General features: G+C 27.6%; 1 protein-coding gene across 1 annotated transcript; it reads left to right on the plus strand.

The window, feature by feature from the left end:
• The first annotated feature begins 15,761 nt into the window (after nucleotides 1-15,761).
• Nucleotides 15,762-16,415, plus strand: LOC149520137 (uncharacterized). The gene has a single exon (XM_089753337.1). The coding sequence runs from the start codon at nucleotides 15,762-15,764 to the stop codon at nucleotides 16,413-16,415; it is 654 nt and encodes a 217-aa protein (XP_089609463.1).
• Nucleotides 16,416-19,719: the final 3,304 nt, after the last annotated feature.

The raw sequence follows: 19,719 nt of genomic DNA on the forward strand, positions 1-19,719 counted from the left end.
TCAATGAAAATAAAAAGTTAAAATTAAAGGTGATTAAAAGTTTGAAAGACTCTAAAACTGATCACATGATGAATATGCTTGAGGAGAGACTACAAGTTATGGAAAGCATTGACATTTACTGTTCTATGGATGCTGTTGGGTTTTTTCTGATGCCAGATGTAATGATACCTCTAAAGTTTAATGTACCAAAATTTAAAAAATATGACAGTATAAAATGTTCTATCACGTATGTTACAATATACTATCGTAAGATGATAGCTTACGCCAATAATGAGAAGTTACTAAAACATATATTTTAAGATAGTGTAACTAGTTCTGTTGCTATGTGGTATGTCTAGTTAGATAGGACTCGCATCCAATCCTAAAAGAATTTGACCCATTATTTCATCAACTAATATTGTTATATTATAGACTTGGCCCATGATTGCCTTTCTTTACAAAGCATAAAAAATAAGGTAATGAAGTCTTTTAAAAAAATACCCAATGATTGAGGGATATGGCTACTCAAGTTTAACTTTTTCTAACTAAGAAAAAAATTATAGTACTGTTCATTAGCACTTTAAAAGCACTTTATTATAAAAAGATGATAGAGAATGCAACAAAAAACTTTGCTAATATGGTAATCTCAAGGGAGATTATTGAAAATGCCATTAAAAGTAGCAAACTTGAGAAAAAAAAAAAAAGGTAGCAGTACTAAGAAAGGTGATATGCCTAAGAAGCAATAAGCTGAAGCCCAAGCCATAAGTTTTGAAAGGCAATAGTTCAGAGGTTATATTTTATATCCACCATTTGTTCATTTTGCTTACTACCCTATAACCAATAATATTGTACAAGTTCATTACTAGCCTCATTTTCTAACCATGAATAACATTTACCTAAGTCCTTATCAACTAGCCTTTTAAGCATCTGCATATGGGCCTAATCTTGTTAGTACATCAATTTTAAGGCCTAACAATCAAGTTAATGATTTGAGAAGATTCAGGGGCAACCAAGAGAGAGTCGTATTAATCATATCTCTATAACCTATACTGAGCTATTCTCCAAATTGGTCAAGAATAACCTAGTGTCTCTAGTTTTTTTATAACCATTGAAATCACCCTATCCCAAATGGTACAATGTTAATATCACATGTGATTACCATAATGAGAATGTAGGTCACTCTATAGAAACTTACCCTACATTTAAACACAAGGTGCAAAGTTTGATTTGAACAGTTTTGATGAGCTTTAACGAATTAAGAGAGTTGAATGTCCACAAAGACTTTTTGCCTGATCACCCTAGGGTAAAATTTTACAAAAAGCTTATTAGAACAGCTTATCATTTTAGGATTACTTCAAAATAATGATTTCTTTTATGTATTGAAATTTCATTTTATTTTTTATCATTTTAATAAAAGTTGTAGATTTGATGCATTTTCATGACATTTCCTCTTTCGATAGAATCTCCATTATATACTTTTACCTTCTCACATCTTTTCACTATAACTATTCTGCCATTCCAAATAATAAATGTTTAGACAGTCATAACAATAATTCAGGATTCGATTTTGAAAATATCATTCATAATGATATGATTGATGAATTGAGATTATTGATTCATGTGGACAATTGAATAAAAAAAGATAAATCTAGTGAAAAATTTTGCTTATTGAAAAATGAAAGTGATGAAATACATGATCTTTACAATTGTACATTCACAAATCTATTCTTAGTCAATAAATATTTTTCATTGAAAGTATTCATGTTTGAAATGATAAATGGCCATTTTTCTTCTACCTTTCACAAAAAGAGTAAAATTATCTTTTGTTACCTCATTTAAGTCTGGTGAAATTTTTTTTAATGAACCCTAACTAAAGATCACTCTCACACTAGGGACAAAGTTTGAGAAGCTTGTTTATCTTTAGTGATTTTAAGGTCAAAGCCCTTTTGTGCTTAAATTTTTCTTGAAAAATGATGACAAGAAAAAATAAAGAAAAAGAAATTGATGGAGTAAAATATCAAGGTACCCTACATGAAAAGAAATGACTATTGGTTTTGATTACCCTTCAAATATAGTTTGGGTTTATTTTATCCATTTCTTTTATAACCTTTCACCTTAGCCTATATTATGTCATTTAAAAGTCCATTTTGATTGAATGTGAATGCTTGAATTGAAAAATTATGAATTAAGCTAAGGCAAGTTTGTCATTGGATTGTTTGGGATTTTGGTGTCATTGATAAATCATAAGGAAAAGAAATAAAAAAGATGAAGATAAGATGTTCAAAAAAAAATTTTAAAATGTAAAAAAAAATAGAAAAAAAAAGGAAAAAAGGGAAGATTTAAACTAAAAACCCAAAAAAGTGGTTTAACTAAAAAAATAAAGACTTAGAAAATAGCTTCATGTAAGAATCCCAGTAATATGGTTGATGATTGGCTCAAAGATCGATGATATTAATGAAATTTGTTTTTAAAAAATTCTAAGTTAGAATTTAAGATTGTCTAAACAATCATTATTCTAGATGTAGATATCCCATTTCAATAGTTATAGCATTTTGTTTTCATTTATCTTTGATTTATTCTTGACCACACTTATTTTTTACAATGAAAACCCATTTTTCTTGTTTTTTACCAAATGTATATCCTCTGAATAAATTGAAGAAATGTATCATGTTTGTCATAAATTGGAATGATGATAAATAAATGAATGTCAATGTTCGTACAAGATTTTTTCATTGTTTTGAAAAAAAAATCTAAGATGAAAAATGAAAAAAGTCTAAGAAGATGATTTGAAAAGGCAAATGAGATGACTCAGTGATGAATACAATGATGGATTGGTCAATATAACCTGTGAGTTGTGACCAGATAAGGAAAATGACATGGATCAATTGATAAAATTTGTTTTGAGATTGTTAATATTGAGAAGCTAAAAAGGAATGATAGAGTCTTGAGAATCTTGTCACCACAATTATAATTTCATGACATTGATTTAGTGACATTCGCATTATATATATTGTGTTTGCATCGTATTTAAATTCTTAATAATTGCATTTGCATCATGATTGGGGCATGCATTTGCATCATGTAGAGAACATTTGAATTATAGTATGACATTTGCATTATTGTGTATGATATGTATTTGCATCATTAAGTGAGAATTTGAATTGTTATATTTGCAACATATAGAAGATATTTGCATTGACAGTTATTGCATTAAAAAATTTAACTTTGATTGGAAAAAATTTTTGAATTTTGAATCCTCGAATAAGGAAGATCTTTCATGTTGAGATTTTTGGATAAGGAAAACTTTCCAAACTTTTAAAGTTATAAAGCTTTGCTTAAAAAAACTTTTCAAATGGGAATTTCTGAAATTTTGGATGTGAAACCCAAAAATTTTTTGGATGAGAATTTTTGAAATTTTGGTTATGAAATATCAAAATTTTTTTGAATGTGAAATTTTGAAATTTTGGATATAAAACCTAAAAATTTTTCATATGAGAATCTTTGAAATTTTGGTTATGAAATATTAAAATTTTTCAAATATGAATCTTTTAAACTTTGGATGTGAAACCCAAATTTTTTTTTTGAATGAGAATCTTTGAAACTTTGAATGTGAATCCTAAAATTTTTCAAATGAGAATCTTTGGGGGTGAAGCCATAAAGTTTTTGGAAAAGAACCTTCTAAACTTTGGATGTGAATCATTAATTTTTCGAATGAGAATCTATGAAATTTTGGATGGGAATTTCTTAAATTTTTGAATGTGAATATTTGAAATTTTGGATGGGAATTTCTAAAATTCTTTGAATGTTAACTTTTAAAACTTTGGATGTGAATCTCTAATTTGTCGAATGTAAATCTTTGAAATTTTTTATGTGAATTTTTAAATTTTTCAAATGAAAATTTTTAACTTTTGGTTGTGAATTTATAAAATTTTTGAATGAAAGTATTAGAATTCCGAGGGTGAGCTTTAAAATCTTTTATGTGAATCCATAATTTTTTATAAAACTTTAAATTTTAGATGTGAATCACTAAAAAAAAAAAAAACCTCTTGAAAACAATTACAATTTGTGAAACTTTACAACAATGAAATTGAATTTCCTGCAAATCTAAAAATTCTTGCGAACCTTAGATTCTTGCGAATCTTAAATTCTTATGAACCTTAAATTTTTGTGAACCTTAAACTCTTGCAAACCTTAAATTCTTGCGAACCTTAAATTCTTGAGAACCTAAACCTCTACGAAACTTGGAATCTTTGAGAATTTGAAACCTTTGTGAAAGTTGAAACCTTTGTGAATCTAAAACCTTTGCGAATCTGGAACCTCTGAAAATCTGAAAAATCTTGTGAATCTGAAACACTTGGTAATCTAGAACCCCTGCGAAACTTAGAATCTTTACAAATCTAGAACCTTTACGAAACTGAAAATCTTTATGAATCTAGAACCTTTAAGAATCTTGAATCATTTACAAACTCTTGGAATCTTTACGAAACTTGGAATTCTTGTAAACCTTTACGAATCTTGACTTTTAGTGAATTTTCAAATCATTACGAATTTTTTGTGAACCTTATAGTATTGGAAATTTTCAATTTTTATTATAAAACCTTACGAATCTTTGTTGTTTATGGACCTTTGAATTTTCAAATTCTGAATATTTGGATTTCAAGCTAAAATTTTTCTAAACCTGGGTGAATGGATGTCTTTTAACATTTCTTATTTAAAGTTTTTAAAGTTGTTTAACGAAATTATAAGGATTTATTCCAGTAAGTTGCTTAGCCAAGCTGACTTTAGGTATTTTATTTTATTTTAATTTATTTAACTCTTTTATTTATTTATTTATTTATTCAATCGATTATCTATTATTCTTTAAATATATTTTTATAAAAATATATTTAAAGCCTTACCAACAAATTGGAAAGCAATTATTTTTAAAAAAAATATGATTTTACTAACATAATGAAAACTTTATAACTTTTTTTTATTTTAAAAAAAAATAAAAATAAAAAGCCTTACCAATATATTAGAGGGTCAATGTTTTTTTCCAAAATAAGGTTTTACCAACATATTGGAGAGTTTTATAATTTTTAAAAAATCAAGTTTTTAAAATAATAAAATAATATTTTTTATTTTATTTTGTATAAAATCTTACCAACAGAATAGAGGATAATTTTCACCAAAAAGTCTTACCAATAGATTAGAAAATATTTCTGACTATAAATCTGGTTCATAGGTATTTATTTTTTTGAAGCAAAATTACGTGAATCTGACGATGGAGCCTCTTCAAAGCATGACAAATAATCTTTTTGAATACTCTTGAGGTGAGAAAATATTCTTAAATTATTACCAACATATTAGATTAATTTAAGGAAAATTTTTAATATTAAACTACTTGGTAAATTTTAAATATGTTTTAAGGCTTGGATAATTAGAAATAGACTGATACAATCTTTTAGATAGGTGCTGTAAGGGTGTTATAACTTTTCTCATGCATAATCGTACCCTTGGACCTAAAATTTGGTTTTGTGAACTAGAATCTACTATTTAAATATACTTATATTAATCTTAGGACTCATTTTTAAATGAAACAAATTCTGTCAGGTCACCAATCACACCTTTAAAAAAAATATTGATAACAACTCCTCTAGTCTATGTCTATCGTTGGTCCATGGATCTATACATTATGATAAAAGATATTAGGGGCATCAAATAATTTGACATTTTGGTAAATATGCCCCAAGATGTGAATAAAGGGTAATGGGTGGAAATGAAGGTTAAGATGATAGATAAAAATATGGCTTTATCAACATTTGGAAGGAAAACCTGAGTAGTGATGTGTTTGGAATAAAATAGTGTAATTCTCAATTGAATTGAAATATAAATTGGTTAAATTTGATACGTTCATTCTTGACAATAATCACCAATTCCTTTAAGATTATATTCACATATAATGCAAGAATTCATAAGCAAACAACATTGAAAGCAAAACTTAGGCAAAAACTTATACATATGTCAAAGCAAAACTAAGACAAAAATCTCAAAATTCTATAAACTTCTCACAAATTATTTGATACTTCTTATCTAAAAGAAAAACTATTGTATAATAGATTTGCATTGCTCCATAAGCTCTATAATCAAAGTGCCATTATTGATGAGCTCTTCAATCTTTTCTTTCAATTCCCTGTATTTTTCAATGAATGTCTAATTACCTCATGTGATAATCACATCTATCACTCAGACATAGCTCCTTGTTGATAAATTTGGAGCTGTTTTCAAAGGCACAAGGATAAAAAACTAGTGTTTTATTAGTAAAGGCAAAAGGTTAGGAATTAATATTGGAATTCTCTCTTGATTATTCCTTGATCTTTTTCGTTTGCTCACTGATTAGGTAGCAAATTGAATGATAGTTGTTTAAGGATAAGGATTTGCATAAAAGCCAAAAATAAAAATTTTAGGAAAAGTTGTTTATAGAAAGGTAATAAGGTGGATACATCAGATAAGGTTAACAACTGGGTGGAGCCTTTAACTTGTTGGCCCTCATAAATCACAACTTGAGCATCTCCTTCCTTTTTCTTTGGTGCATTATCTTTCTTTGCATCATTTGTACTACTTTCTTTAAATTTGACATTATTGATTGTATTTTCTATCATCACCCTAGAAATCACCATGTTAGTCAAATTCTTAGTGGCATTTTCAATCATTCTTTCATAATAAGGGGCTTTGAGAATATTAACAAATATAACTATGGTCTCTTTGTCAGTAAGCGATGGTTGAATTTGGGCAACAACATCTTTCCATCTCTAGGCATATTTCTTGAAACTTTAAGTCTATTTCTTTTCTATGCTTTGTAAGGATAAATAGTCTCAAGCTAAATCTATAATGTACTTATATTGTGTAATGAATGCCTTAGCTATGTCCTTCCAACCATGGATATGGGACCTATCCAATCGAACATACCATCTTTAAGCAGATCCAATCAGGTTATCTTGAAAAACATGAATGAGTAAATTTTCATCACGTGCATGTACAACTATCTTGTGGTAGTGCATAATAACATACATTATGGGGAATTTAGTTTCATCATACTTTTTAAATTCAGATGCCTTAAACTTAGGTTGAAAAACCACATCAAGAACCAAGCATAGTTTAGTAGCATCTATTGAACCATAAAAATCCATCCCATTAATAAATTGAAACCTTTCTTCAATGAAATCCATCTTTTGCTAAGATTTAAAGTCTTTTTTAGTTATCAATGCACTAGTTTTTAGCCTTTCTTACTCTTTTAGATCATCTAAATCAAGTATTTTAGTCAAATCAAATGTTTTGATATCAAGAACATAAGGCATGTATCTTTGAAAGTGAGCTTAGGTAGTTGTTAAGGGCATGTTAGAATATATATATATATATATGGATATCCTCCAATGAATGACATTTAAGGTTAGGCCTTTTAAGATGTTTGAGCTTGGTTTGGGCCAAAACCAAATGGGTAGAGTGGATCATCAATATGTTTAGCCTCTATTTTGCCTTTGTTTAGATTTTTCAACAATTCAACCATATTTCCTACTCATATTTTCATCTCTTCTTATGCCTTTCCATCTTTTAGAAGCAAAGAGCTTGTTATTCTAGCATAAATCTAACTTGATCCCAAATGTTGTATTACTTCATATTATTAGCTACCTTTGAACATCTATTATCACAATTAAGGCATCATATTATGAGTGAATATGCATGAATGAGTATGATGCAGTACAATCTAAAAATTTAACTATGATGATGTATGAATATACAATAAAAAAAAGTGTTAGTATGTATGCACTAATAAAGAAAAGAAAGAAATACAATTTTTAAGTAAAAGGTAAGATATTTTCTTCATGTGTCATAAATTAGGGTTTTCTATACAAAGAGGAAGGTATGACTCCTAACTTAGGTATGGATGCTTAGGGTTTATTTACATGCTAGGTTCAAAAGTTTGACAATCTAAAGACTCACAAATTGTTTCTTATATCATCATCCATTACAAACTAATAAGGTATCTCAATCCTTACCCATGATAAGTTTCAAACGAAAAATATTTAATTTAAATGAGAGTTTTCGCTAGCTCACACAGAGGTTATTACCTCATGATAGTGTAGGCACTTGTTCCCTCTTAACAAAAGACTAAGCTTTGATGGAGATCTTATGTATGAAATGCATATGTAGTGTGTCAAGGAACATAATAATTTAACAAACTTTCCTATTCAAACTAATAGGTAAAACATAAAGAACAAACAAATTAATATACATGAAAAAAATAACAAAAATAATTAAACTAAGACCATCAAAATAAGGCTTGAAATAATCTAAGATTAAAAATTGGCTAGACGCTTTAAATCCCTGGTGGAGCTGCCAACTATCATAATGTATATGTCTTAGAACTAACCCGTTAGAGACAAAAAATATGAAGTTGCCACCAATCTTTTTTATCTCAGTATGATTGGTCACCTAAATAAATTTATCCTTTCTAAGGTTATCATAAACTTGACTAAAGAACCTTAAAAGGAATAGGTACTGATCTTCTAAATAAAACTAGGTTCAAAAATTTGATTACATGAAGAAAAGGCTATAGCACCCTTATAATGCCTATAATTTGTTACCAATTAATCTTAAATTATTTTGTCTAAGCCTTTATTAAAATGGTCACTTATTCCTAATTCATTTTATTATTTGTTATTTTTGTTAATTTTAATATTTAAATATTGGACATATTTTTAGGTTTTTTTCAACACTTTGGTGACCTCCTAAAAATATTCTTCACTTCAAATGCATTCAAGTAATAATCTCATTTTTTTGGAGAGGTTCCGTCATAGAATTTATTAAATATTTTATGAAATTTAATTAATTTAAATATACAAAATAAAATACACAGTATAATTTATTTATACAAAATTCACTACATGTAATCACAATTTATCTAATAATTAATCATGCATTTAAATCACAATAATTTATTTTCAATTTTTATTTTTTCAAGTTAGAAATAAATAAAAATTCTTATATTGAAACCAATTTCTAAATCTTCCAACTCTTTGATCGAATTTAGAAAAAGTTCTCTCACCTAGAAATTTCTAAGAAAATTACACGTCTATAACTTTTTTAGAATTTCATTTTTGAAAAAAATTTTACTTACCTCTAATTATTTTTATTTTACAAATTAATTAAAAATATATATAAATATTACAATAAATAATTCAAAAAATAACTAAATAATCAAAATAGGAAAAAAATCAAAATAAAAAATACGAAGAAAATAGAAAAAGAAAATCATGCACACGGGTTGGATCATACCTTGGCTAGACACGCGAGTTGTAGTCAAATCAGGAATGGGTCTTCAAAAATTTTTAAGACTAAAATGGTGCCGTTTAAGTGTGAATATAAAAGCCATAATTTTTTTTGTTTCACTTTTTTGTTTGGCTTTCTCTCTCTACCCACTCATTCTTTAGGATTTATTTGAATGCCAGCTAGAAAGTTCAACCCAACCCAAATCTCGGCAACAAATTCTAGAAACTAGTGACGAAATCAACTGAAAAATTGATCAAAAAATTCAACTCAACCCAAAAAATTCTAGGTTTTCCTAGAAAAAGCTAGAAAAAATTTCAAAATTTTCAAAAAAAATTGATAAACTCATAACTTAATTCCTTTTTTGTTTCCCTAGATCTAAACCCCTTAAACCATAATTGATCTCAAGATCAAACTAATAAACTTCCCAAAAATCAACATTGCTAGAAACCGAAAATTTTTTTACCCATTGACCTACCAATCTTTCTTACTCTCATTTTTTCCTTTTCTGATTTTTTGGATTAATTTTTTTTTATCTTTTGTTTTTCCTTGATCAATTCTTGATTGTAATCCTCCTCAAAAATTTTTTGTCCTTAGATCTTCACTGCCAAACTTTTTCTCTTTCTTGGGTTTTGTGGTGTTTTTTTTTTAGGTGTCATAATGTGTATGTCATAAAACTAACCCATTAGACACAACACATAGAGTCATCACGAATCTTTTTTAAGTACATGTGATTGGTCATCAAAGTGAATCTATCCTTTCTAAAGTTATCTTAAGTTTGACTAAGAGTCCATAAAAGGAATAGATTTTAGTCTTTTAAACAAAATTGGGTTTTGGAATTCAATTATATGTAGGGAAGATTATAGTACCCCAACAATGCACTTCCTAAAATGGTACCAATTAATCATAAATTATCCTTTTAGCCTTAATTTAGTGGTCTTAACTTATTCTTATTATTTATTATTTTTATTAATTTCAATATTTAAATATTAGACATATTTTTAGGTTTTTTTTCAACACTTTGGTCACCTTAAGAGTATTCAAGTAACACACTTATTTTCTTAAATAGGCTCTCTCATTGGATTTATTAAGTACTTTATGGAATTTAATATATAGTAAAATACACAATCCAATAAAAAAAACATAAATAAAATACACAATTCAATAAAATATAATAATCATGTAATCACAATTTAATAAATAATTAATCATGCAATTAAATCACCATAATTTATGTTCAATTTTATTTTTTCCAAATTAGAAATATATAAGATTTCTTATATTAAGATCAATTTCTAAATCCTCCAATGCCTTGATAGAATTTAAAAAAAAAACTCCTTCACTTAGAAATTTTTAAAAAAATTACATGTCCATAACTTCATTAGAATTTCATCATTAGATGAAATTTTATTCATTCCTAATTATTTTATTTTATTTTATTTTACAAATTAATTAAAAAATATACACATTACAATAAATAAATGATTCAAAATAAATAAATAAAAAAATAAAAAAATCCAAACATAAAATAAAAGAAAATAAGAAAAGGATTTTATGCGAAACGGGTCAAGTCTTAACTTGGTAGATGTGCGGGTCGAAATAGGGTCAAGTGTGAATCTTTGAAAGTTTTTTAAACCCTAAACAACATCGTTTAAGTGAGGTATATAAGGCTTCTTGTTGCATTTTTCTTCACTTTTTCTTTTTGACTTTCTATCTCTTACTGCCCTTTCCTTTGATTTTTCTCTAAAAACCCTTGAACACCAGTTAATTTTTACAAATACCATCAAAATTTCAAGAGCTAACTGGAAACGTGATAAAAAACTTCAAGTTCTTGCTGGAATTTGGAAAAAAAAAAAAAAAAACCCAAATTTTTCCAAGAAAAGAAACTAGATTTCAATTCTTTTTTCTTTTTATGATTCTAAGTCCTCTAAACCCCTTTTTAGATCAAATCCCAACTTCAAAACTAATTCAAATATCCCTCAAAGTACTTCAAAAAATTGATTTCCTAAAAGTCCTTTTTATTGCCTTACACTTTCATCCTTTTTATTGCCTTACACTTTCACAACTTTTTTCTTGCTTTTTTTTTTTACCTTTTTTTATTATTTCTTGATTTTTTTTCACAATTGTTAATGTAAACTTTTTATATGCCTTTCAATCCTAATCCCATAATGATAAAATTTTCTTAATTGCATTCTCTTAAGCAAACTCAATTTGAGACTTATAATCCTTGTCCTTCCCTCATAAAAAACCTAAATACATTCTTTTTTCAATTGAAACACTTTTAATTCAACCACCCCAATTAGAATCAAATCCTTTTCAAGCCTGCTTATTTCCTTTCTTTTACTCTTAGCCAAACACTCTTTTTTTTTAATTAACAAAAATCACCCCAAAAATAAATAAATAAATAAATAAATAAAATAATCTATCCTATTAAAACATTTAATCTTAAAAATAAAATTTCAAAACCCAAGACAAAATGGGGTGTTTCAATAGGGATCTTATTTCAAATTTAACAAAACTCTAGATTGAAAAAAATTTCAATTCCATTTTAGTTCAAGCTCATACTTTGATTCCAATTAAAAGCCTTTTAATCCTAAAGAAAATCTAGGATAAATTCGATCTTCCCAAACTTTTTTTTCTATTTTTTGATTTTTTCATTTTTTTAAATGAATAAAACAAACAAATAAACTAGATAAATAAATAAATTATTTGGGTTTAAGACCCAAACCAATAACCAAGTCCAATTAGATAAGTCCAAAGTCTTAATCAATTGATAAAAGAAAACTTCGAGACTCGAAAATCAAAAAAGTTTCACAATCAGGACAAAATAGGCTGTCTACAAGCATTATAATAACTTCAGTCAATTATGGTAAAAAGGGCATTTTAGTAATTATGTTAAAAGGGCATTATAGTAATTTTAGTTAATCATAGAAAAAAAGGCACTACTGTTAACTTGGATGCATGTAATTCAATTGTCAAATAATTAAAAGGGCATTATGGTCAATTCTAAGGGGATTAATTTCATATTATTGTATAAATGTTAAAATTTAATGCATAATCTTAAAGCAATTAAAAGGGTATTTTAGTGATTATGCTTAAAAAACATTATAGTAATTTCAGTTAATTATAATGATTGGTATTTTTCTAATTATGGTAGGAAAGATATCATATGAGACAATCAAAAAGATATTTTTTATAATTATGGCCAGATGGTATAACAATAATTTTAGCCAAAATAATTTGAGGGGCACTTTTGTAATTATGAAAAAAGAGATATTATAATAATTTTGGCCAATTATGATAAGGGTAAAAAAAATAAATACACGACATACTATTAATATCAAGTAGGTCTAACAAAAAATTTAATTCAAAAAATTTATTAAATATTTTTTAAAAATTTAATTACAAAAAAGTAAAAAAGGTAAAATAGAAAAAAAAAAGTTTGATATAAGTCAGTCTCAAATATAAAAAAAAATCTTTAAAAAATATAATTTTATAATATTAAAAGTATTTATTAAATAATTTTTAAAAAAAAAGTAAAGAAAAAAAAAGGTAAAAAGCAAAATCTAAAAAATGACATGCAATAGCCAAAAGGAAACAGAATTATTGAAAGCACGTCATTCAAGCAAGTTCCTAAAGAATAAAAAAATTTTAATTATTTTTTATATTTAAAAAATAAAAAATGGTAAAAAGGAAAAGCAAAAAAAAAATTGATATAAGTAGATCTACACATAAAAATATAATCTTTATAAATATATATATTTTTATAATTTTAAAAAAATTTATTATTTTTTAAAAAGTAAAAAAAAAAAAGAAAAATCAAATAAAACAAAAAGGAAAAATGGGACCAATCATGGGTTGACATGTCACACTTTAATATTTAAAAATAATTTTTAAAATTTGCAAAAAAATCAAAGAAATAAAAAAAAAAGCAAAAAAATTAAGGTAACACGTGGCTTGGGTTTTGATCATTAGTATTCATTCGTTCATGACCAAAATTTAAGTAATTGATGTATACATTATATTAAAACAATTCCCTGACAAAAATACTACAGTTGGAAAAGAATTTGAAAATGACACGTGGTTCGATAAATCAAGGATCATTTTTTGGAATGGAGTACAAGTAAAAAAAGCCATTAATGCTATATCTTAAAACAATTATTTAAGGGATTGTTTGTTTGACCTTTAGGATTATCGTATTGGATACATTTATTAATTGTTTTTAAGATTTCATTATTCTCATTTGTTCACGTTTAATTAGTTGGTTTTTGTTAATGTTTTTTAAATTTGTTTTTGTTAATATATAATTAATCATAAGTTTGATCCTTAATTACCATATAAAAATATTGTTAATATTCGAATAACATTTTATTTTTTTAAAAAATTATATATGCTAATATTAGTTATTTCAGTATATTATTTCAAATTTTTTAATTTAATATAAATATATTTATAAATATATATATGAATTTGTACATAATAATACTATTAATAATTTATAAAATAAATATTCAATACATTCAAAAACCAAATAAATAAATTTAAAAATATAAAAAATAACATCAAACAGATGAAAAAAATTAACTTTGGCTTCAAAATTATTAAACTTTAGCTTAAAAGAGAATGAAATACTTATGAACTTTAATTTTAGAAAATAAAATATAAAACAACAAGTTAGAGTAAAAGATTAAAAAAGAACGATTTTCAAAAGTTATTTTGTCAATTAATTTTTTTATTAAGTTAAAAATAGTAAAACAACAAAAAATAAGCTAAAAGTTACCAACATGTTTTACATTTATGAGCTAACCGAAACAAATTAATCCATTAAAATTCACTGTATCAAATTTAATATAAAAAATCACTTTTAAGTATTGCATTTTGATATAATTAAAGCATATCGATCGTATGATCAGTATCAAAACAAAATTAACAACATTCATGCAGATTTTACTCATTTGTCTTGAAAGAATAGGTTGAATAAAGAATAATATGATTTAAGTAAACATATAAGCCTTACTTAATTTTTGTATTAGAAGAATGGATTTAATATATATTGTATTAGGAGAATGGATTTAATATATAATGTTATAATATTTTGATCTAATTTTTAATTTTCATATTTAAATTTATTATTTAAATGTAATATAATAATACTCAAATTAAATTTACTTTATCTGTTCAATAAAAATTTTATATTTTAAAAGATTTAAATTTAATATATTATTTATTTTATTATAATATTATATGTTGTTAATAAATAATAAAATTATATTAATTTTAATAAAACATTACACGTTGTTAATTAATGGTAAATTTAGAAAAAGTAGAAACGGCCTTATGTCGTTAGTTAAATAGAAAAATTCAAAATAGATCAGAAACAATTTAATGAGACTTTAAATTGGAGTTGAAATAATTAAATTTAAAATATTTGAGGAAATAGATACTAAGTGGTTTTTAATTTAGTTTTATTGACGTGGAAAGACTTTTTTCCTCTTTCAAAACAATCATTACAACGCAGGCTCTAGTTAAATTTTGTTTATGCAATTTTTATTTTAAAATGCACTTTTTACATATAATTTTTATATCATATTTTTATTTCTAAAATATTTATATCATCTCCTTCTACTTCTCATTTTTCTTTCTTTCTTTCTTTTCTCCTTGCTATTCAGTTTGTATTTTTTTTTTCTGGTTTCAAATTTTTTTGCCAAATTTAATTTTTATTATCTGTATATATAATTAAAAAAAAAAAAAAGCACATAAACTACATAATTGTTTACTATTTTCAATATATAAAATATCACAATGCAACATTCATTTTAATTCTTTGAAATAGAAAAATAACTGATTGGCAAATAGTTCCATTAGATATATGTTAATTAACTGATTAAAAGTTACATCGATTCCTTCCTCTTATTATTCTCCTGTGAGTATGTGACTGGCATATTTCGTTATTTTAATAACTTATTAAGAGTTAATCAAATATATTCATCTGAACCATGTTTGATTATGGCATATAAACTTTTGACTATACATATAGAATTTTTTTTTTTATAACTTCATTACAATGAAAACCAAATATATTCATTTAATTTATCCTTCAAATAAGCTTTTAAATTTCACAATCCTTTTTATATATATTTAACAACTTTAACCAATTTAAAGTATGATGTACATCCAACATACAGTTAATTAAATGAAGCCAAGTATGTTTCTATTTCTGAACCTTATCATATCAATGAGTCTCCTCAGCTTTGTTCTATGGGAGTAGTTATTAGTTTTGTCTTTTGCAAGTATCTAGTCTTAAGGACTTTTTCTTTTTGGATTAGTCTTTAGGGATTATCAGTTAAAGTTTCCAGTGATATATCGGTCAGGGGAAGGGACTCAGTGTAGCATAAACATGGACAACGCAGATGAGTTAGAGGGTTTTTGGAGAAACTTGGTACTCACTGAGGATGAAAGAGAAGGGATTAGAGCCGATGGGGGTAAAAGAAACTGAAGATTCAACCGAAAGTCAGAACTGGTTAGTGGCAAAACTATTAACAAATCGTCCTTTGAACAAAGATGCAATGATCAGCACATTAAGGGTGGTCTGGAAACTGTCAAAAGAAGTTGTGACCACAGTATTGGATACCAACCTATTCCTTTTCAAATTTGCCACACTAAAGGACAAGCAAAGGGTGGTGGAGAATTTACCGTGGTTTTTTAGTAAAAACATTGTGTTGTTTCAGAACTATGATGGGAATTTGAGGTTAACCGATTATGTCTTCAACAGAGCTAGCTTCTGGGTAAGAGTATCCGGGCTGACGTTGAACATGATGAATACTGAAATGGCAGACAAAATAGGCTTAAAGATAGGATATTTTCTATTGGCAGATAAAAACACTTCAAATCAGGGAAGTGGAAGTTTTCTTCGTTTAAGGGTTTATATTGACATATCGAAGCCTTTAAGAAGGTTTGTGGCATTGACTAGCGCTGCCAAAGGACGAGATGTGATACGGGGAAGATTGAGGTATGCAAGGTTAACCATTTTCTATTATAGATGCGGGTTGCTTGGATACAATGAGGTTGAATGCAAATTAGATGCTGGAAAAGAAGGCGAAGATGATACTGAACGACAATATGGGGACTAGTTACGGGTCTCCCTACCGAAGAGAGGATACACCGCCTTCACAGTCCCATACAATAGATACAACTACCACCTAAGCTATGGCCAAAGGCCGGAGAAAGGTGTCAATGGCGGTGGAGAACGGGGCAGCTCGGAGGTAGGCGGTAGGAAACCGAACAAGAAGTTACAAATGGAAGATCCTATAATTTCGGTGGAATCAAGTGATAACAGGGATGTGTTTTTTTAATAATGGCAGATCACAAGAGATCATACATAATAAACAGACTACTACTATTTCGGGGTCAACCATGGTCTGTAATGAAGCTGGCACGGAAAGGAAAGAAATCAGGAAAATTAATGAAGGAAAATCAGGTGAGGAAACATGCATACAAGGATGCAAGGACGTGGAGAATGATGGGGAAAAGAATGAAGCCAACGTGGAAAAAATCTTTAAAGCACATTTGGAGGAGGAAGATATCACGAATAACGGTACACATAGAACCAAGGATGGAGAAAGTAACGTAAAGTGCGACATGCAAAAGATGGCAAAATTAAATATGGAAAAACCAATGCATGCAAAAGGTGCAAAAAGCTGGTAAGGGAAGTATCAACTGAAAATGAAAGAGGTCCTGTAGCAATGGGAAAGCATAAATTTTGTAACATGCAGGAAGAGCACAACAGGGAAGCAGAGGAAATGGCCACAAAAACCAAGAAAAGCAGGGATGGGAAGAACGTAGAACAAGAAGCGACTGTGACTGATCATCAGTCTCGCCGATGACCATGAATTGCTTAGCATGGAATTGCCGCGGGCTTGGAAATCCATAGGCAATTCAAGCTCTCACGGAGCTGATAAATAAAAAATATCCTCATGTAGTTTTTCTCAGTGAAACAAAGCTACATGCAACGAAACTTGATAGGATTAGAAGAAAATGCAGAATGGCAGCCTGTATAGGTGTTTCATCAGAGGGTAGAAGTGGTGTTCTTGCTATGCTTTGGAGAAGTGAGGTGGATCTTAAGCTCTTGAGTTTAATTAAAAACCACATTGACATGGAAGTTGCAGTGAACCCAAACTCAGATCATTGGCGAATCACAGGGTTTTGTGGAGAGCCAGAAACTAGCAAAAGAAGTGAATCATGGGCACTTTTACGTCAGCTTACAGAACAAAACAATTAAGCCTTGGCTCATTTTCGGGGACTTTAATGAAATAATGTGGAAAAACGAGAAAACGGGTACCTGTTTAAGGAGAGGAAGGCAAATTATGGATTTTCGGGCAACACTAGAAGATTATGAGCTGGAAACTTGGGATTCCATGGACCTTGTTTCACATAGGCAAAGGGTCAAAAAGTTGAAACTATCGTATGGGAAAGATTGGATAAAGTTGTTGCCAATAGGGCTTTGTGTGAGACATAGATTTAAATAGGATTGGACGGCCGCTATTTTGCAATAGCATCACAATCCGTCATCGTTATTAAAAAAAATAAAAAAAAATTGAATCTCATCTATAATGACGTATCATGGTTACAAATTACGGCGTAATATTAAATAGTGATAATAGCTGTATGCTATTACTCGTTACACTTTTTTTATTCAAAAATTCAAGAAAAAATTTTTTATTTAACTTTGATTAAAAATTTAAAATAAAAACAGCAAGTTAGAAAATAAATATAAATTTACAAATTCAAAAAAAAAAAAAACCCTACAAAACTTAAACTTCTAGATATATGAATTCTCTCAAATTCAACTTCAATCAAAATCAAACACATGCAATTTAAGGTAAGCAATTAATTTAGCATTCAAATTATTTTTTTTTTAATTTTTAAATTTGCTATGATTTTGTGTGTTTGGGATAGGACTGGGCTATGATGCACTACTAGGAGGGGGCAAGAGTTATTGGGACATAAAACGAGAGACAAGAAATGAAAGTAAGACTTACGGTTGAAGGAGACGAACAGATAACACACACCAAAAAAAAAAAAGAGAGCTAATATATGGTGATGAGGATGAAGGTCTAGAGAAAAAAATTATTGAATGTAAGATTAGGACATGAGAAGTTGTGTGGGCTTATACAATTTAATCAAGAGACAGAGAAAGTTGACTTAAGGCTATTGTTGTTGAAGATTGCCTTCAACATGGAGACTATCAAGTTTGATTTACTATAGGCTCATAAAAAGTAATTATCTTGGCCTATAAATAGTAATTTTTTTTATTAATTTATTAATATCTAATCACTTGTTAGTTGATTTATGCGTAATATAATTTAGTAATAATTTGATGAATGCAGTAATTAAATAATTAAATATGTCATTCGTTGTGATTATTTATTTTTACATGTTTATTTATCTCTCGCTATTTTTTAATTATCATATGAGTAATTTTTTAAGTATGAATATTTTACTATAAATATTTTTTTAAAATAAATAAAATACATAACATGATATAAATTATTTTTAAAATCATAAAATAAGAGCTTTTATGATTAATAATTAAAATTATTATATTTTATAATAAATTAAACAAAATTAAAAAAAAATTACAATAACGATAGTTGTAATGACCGTGAAAATTTTCATTATATCTATAATCATGATAAATGCGACGTGATAAAAAATGTGACCATTATATTTAAATCCCTGGTGTGTGATATTCCCAAACCATGGCGTTATATTTAAATCCCCGGTGTGTGATGTTCCCAAACCATGGTGTTATACATTTAACGTCTTCGGTTTCAGACCATACACCCATTTTGTTGCAAACAGAGGTGAGAAAACGGAAACGGGCAAGACAAAGGACAAAAAGATTTCGGTTTGAATCAATGTGGGCCAAGGAGGATGAATGTGCAAAGATTGTTCATGATTCGTGATTTGAAGAAACTCAAGGTACATTGCAACAGAAAATGATGACAACAAACCATAATTTGATGAGCTGGCATAAGGAAAAGTTCATGGGAATAAGGAACAAAATGGAAGTTGCAAAAAGGAAGATCCAAAACATCCAACAAAGTCCTTTATCTGTTAAGGTGGGAATGACAACTGAAAGGACGAAATGAACCTATTACTAGAAAATGAGAAATCTTTTTGGATGCAAAGATCAAGAATTAGTTGATTGGAAAAAAGGGACCGAAACTCCACCTTTTTCCATGCGCAAGCTTCTCAAAGAAAGAAGAAGAACCAGATTCGAGGTCTAATGTCAGAAGCTGGGGATTGGTGTGAAAAGGACGATGATATTCAAACAATTTTCACTGGATACTTTAAAAACCTTTATCAATCACAAAAAAACCAGTCATTTTGTAGATGTTCTCAAAGCAATAGATCCTTACATATCAGATGAGA

The sequence above is a fragment of the Durio zibethinus genome, chromosome 2, assembly GCF_047325235.1.
Source record: "Durio zibethinus cultivar Kanyao isolate XHJ-2024 chromosome 2, ASM4732523v1, whole genome shotgun sequence".
Classification (NCBI taxonomy): domain Eukaryota; kingdom Viridiplantae; phylum Streptophyta; class Magnoliopsida; order Malvales; family Malvaceae; genus Durio; species Durio zibethinus.

Bases quoted from the DNA above. Each gene is read 5' to 3' on its own strand.
- LOC149520137 (XM_089753337.1), top strand. From the start codon at position 15,762: ATGGGGGTAAAAGAAACTGAAGATTCAACCGAAAGTCAGAACTGGTTA.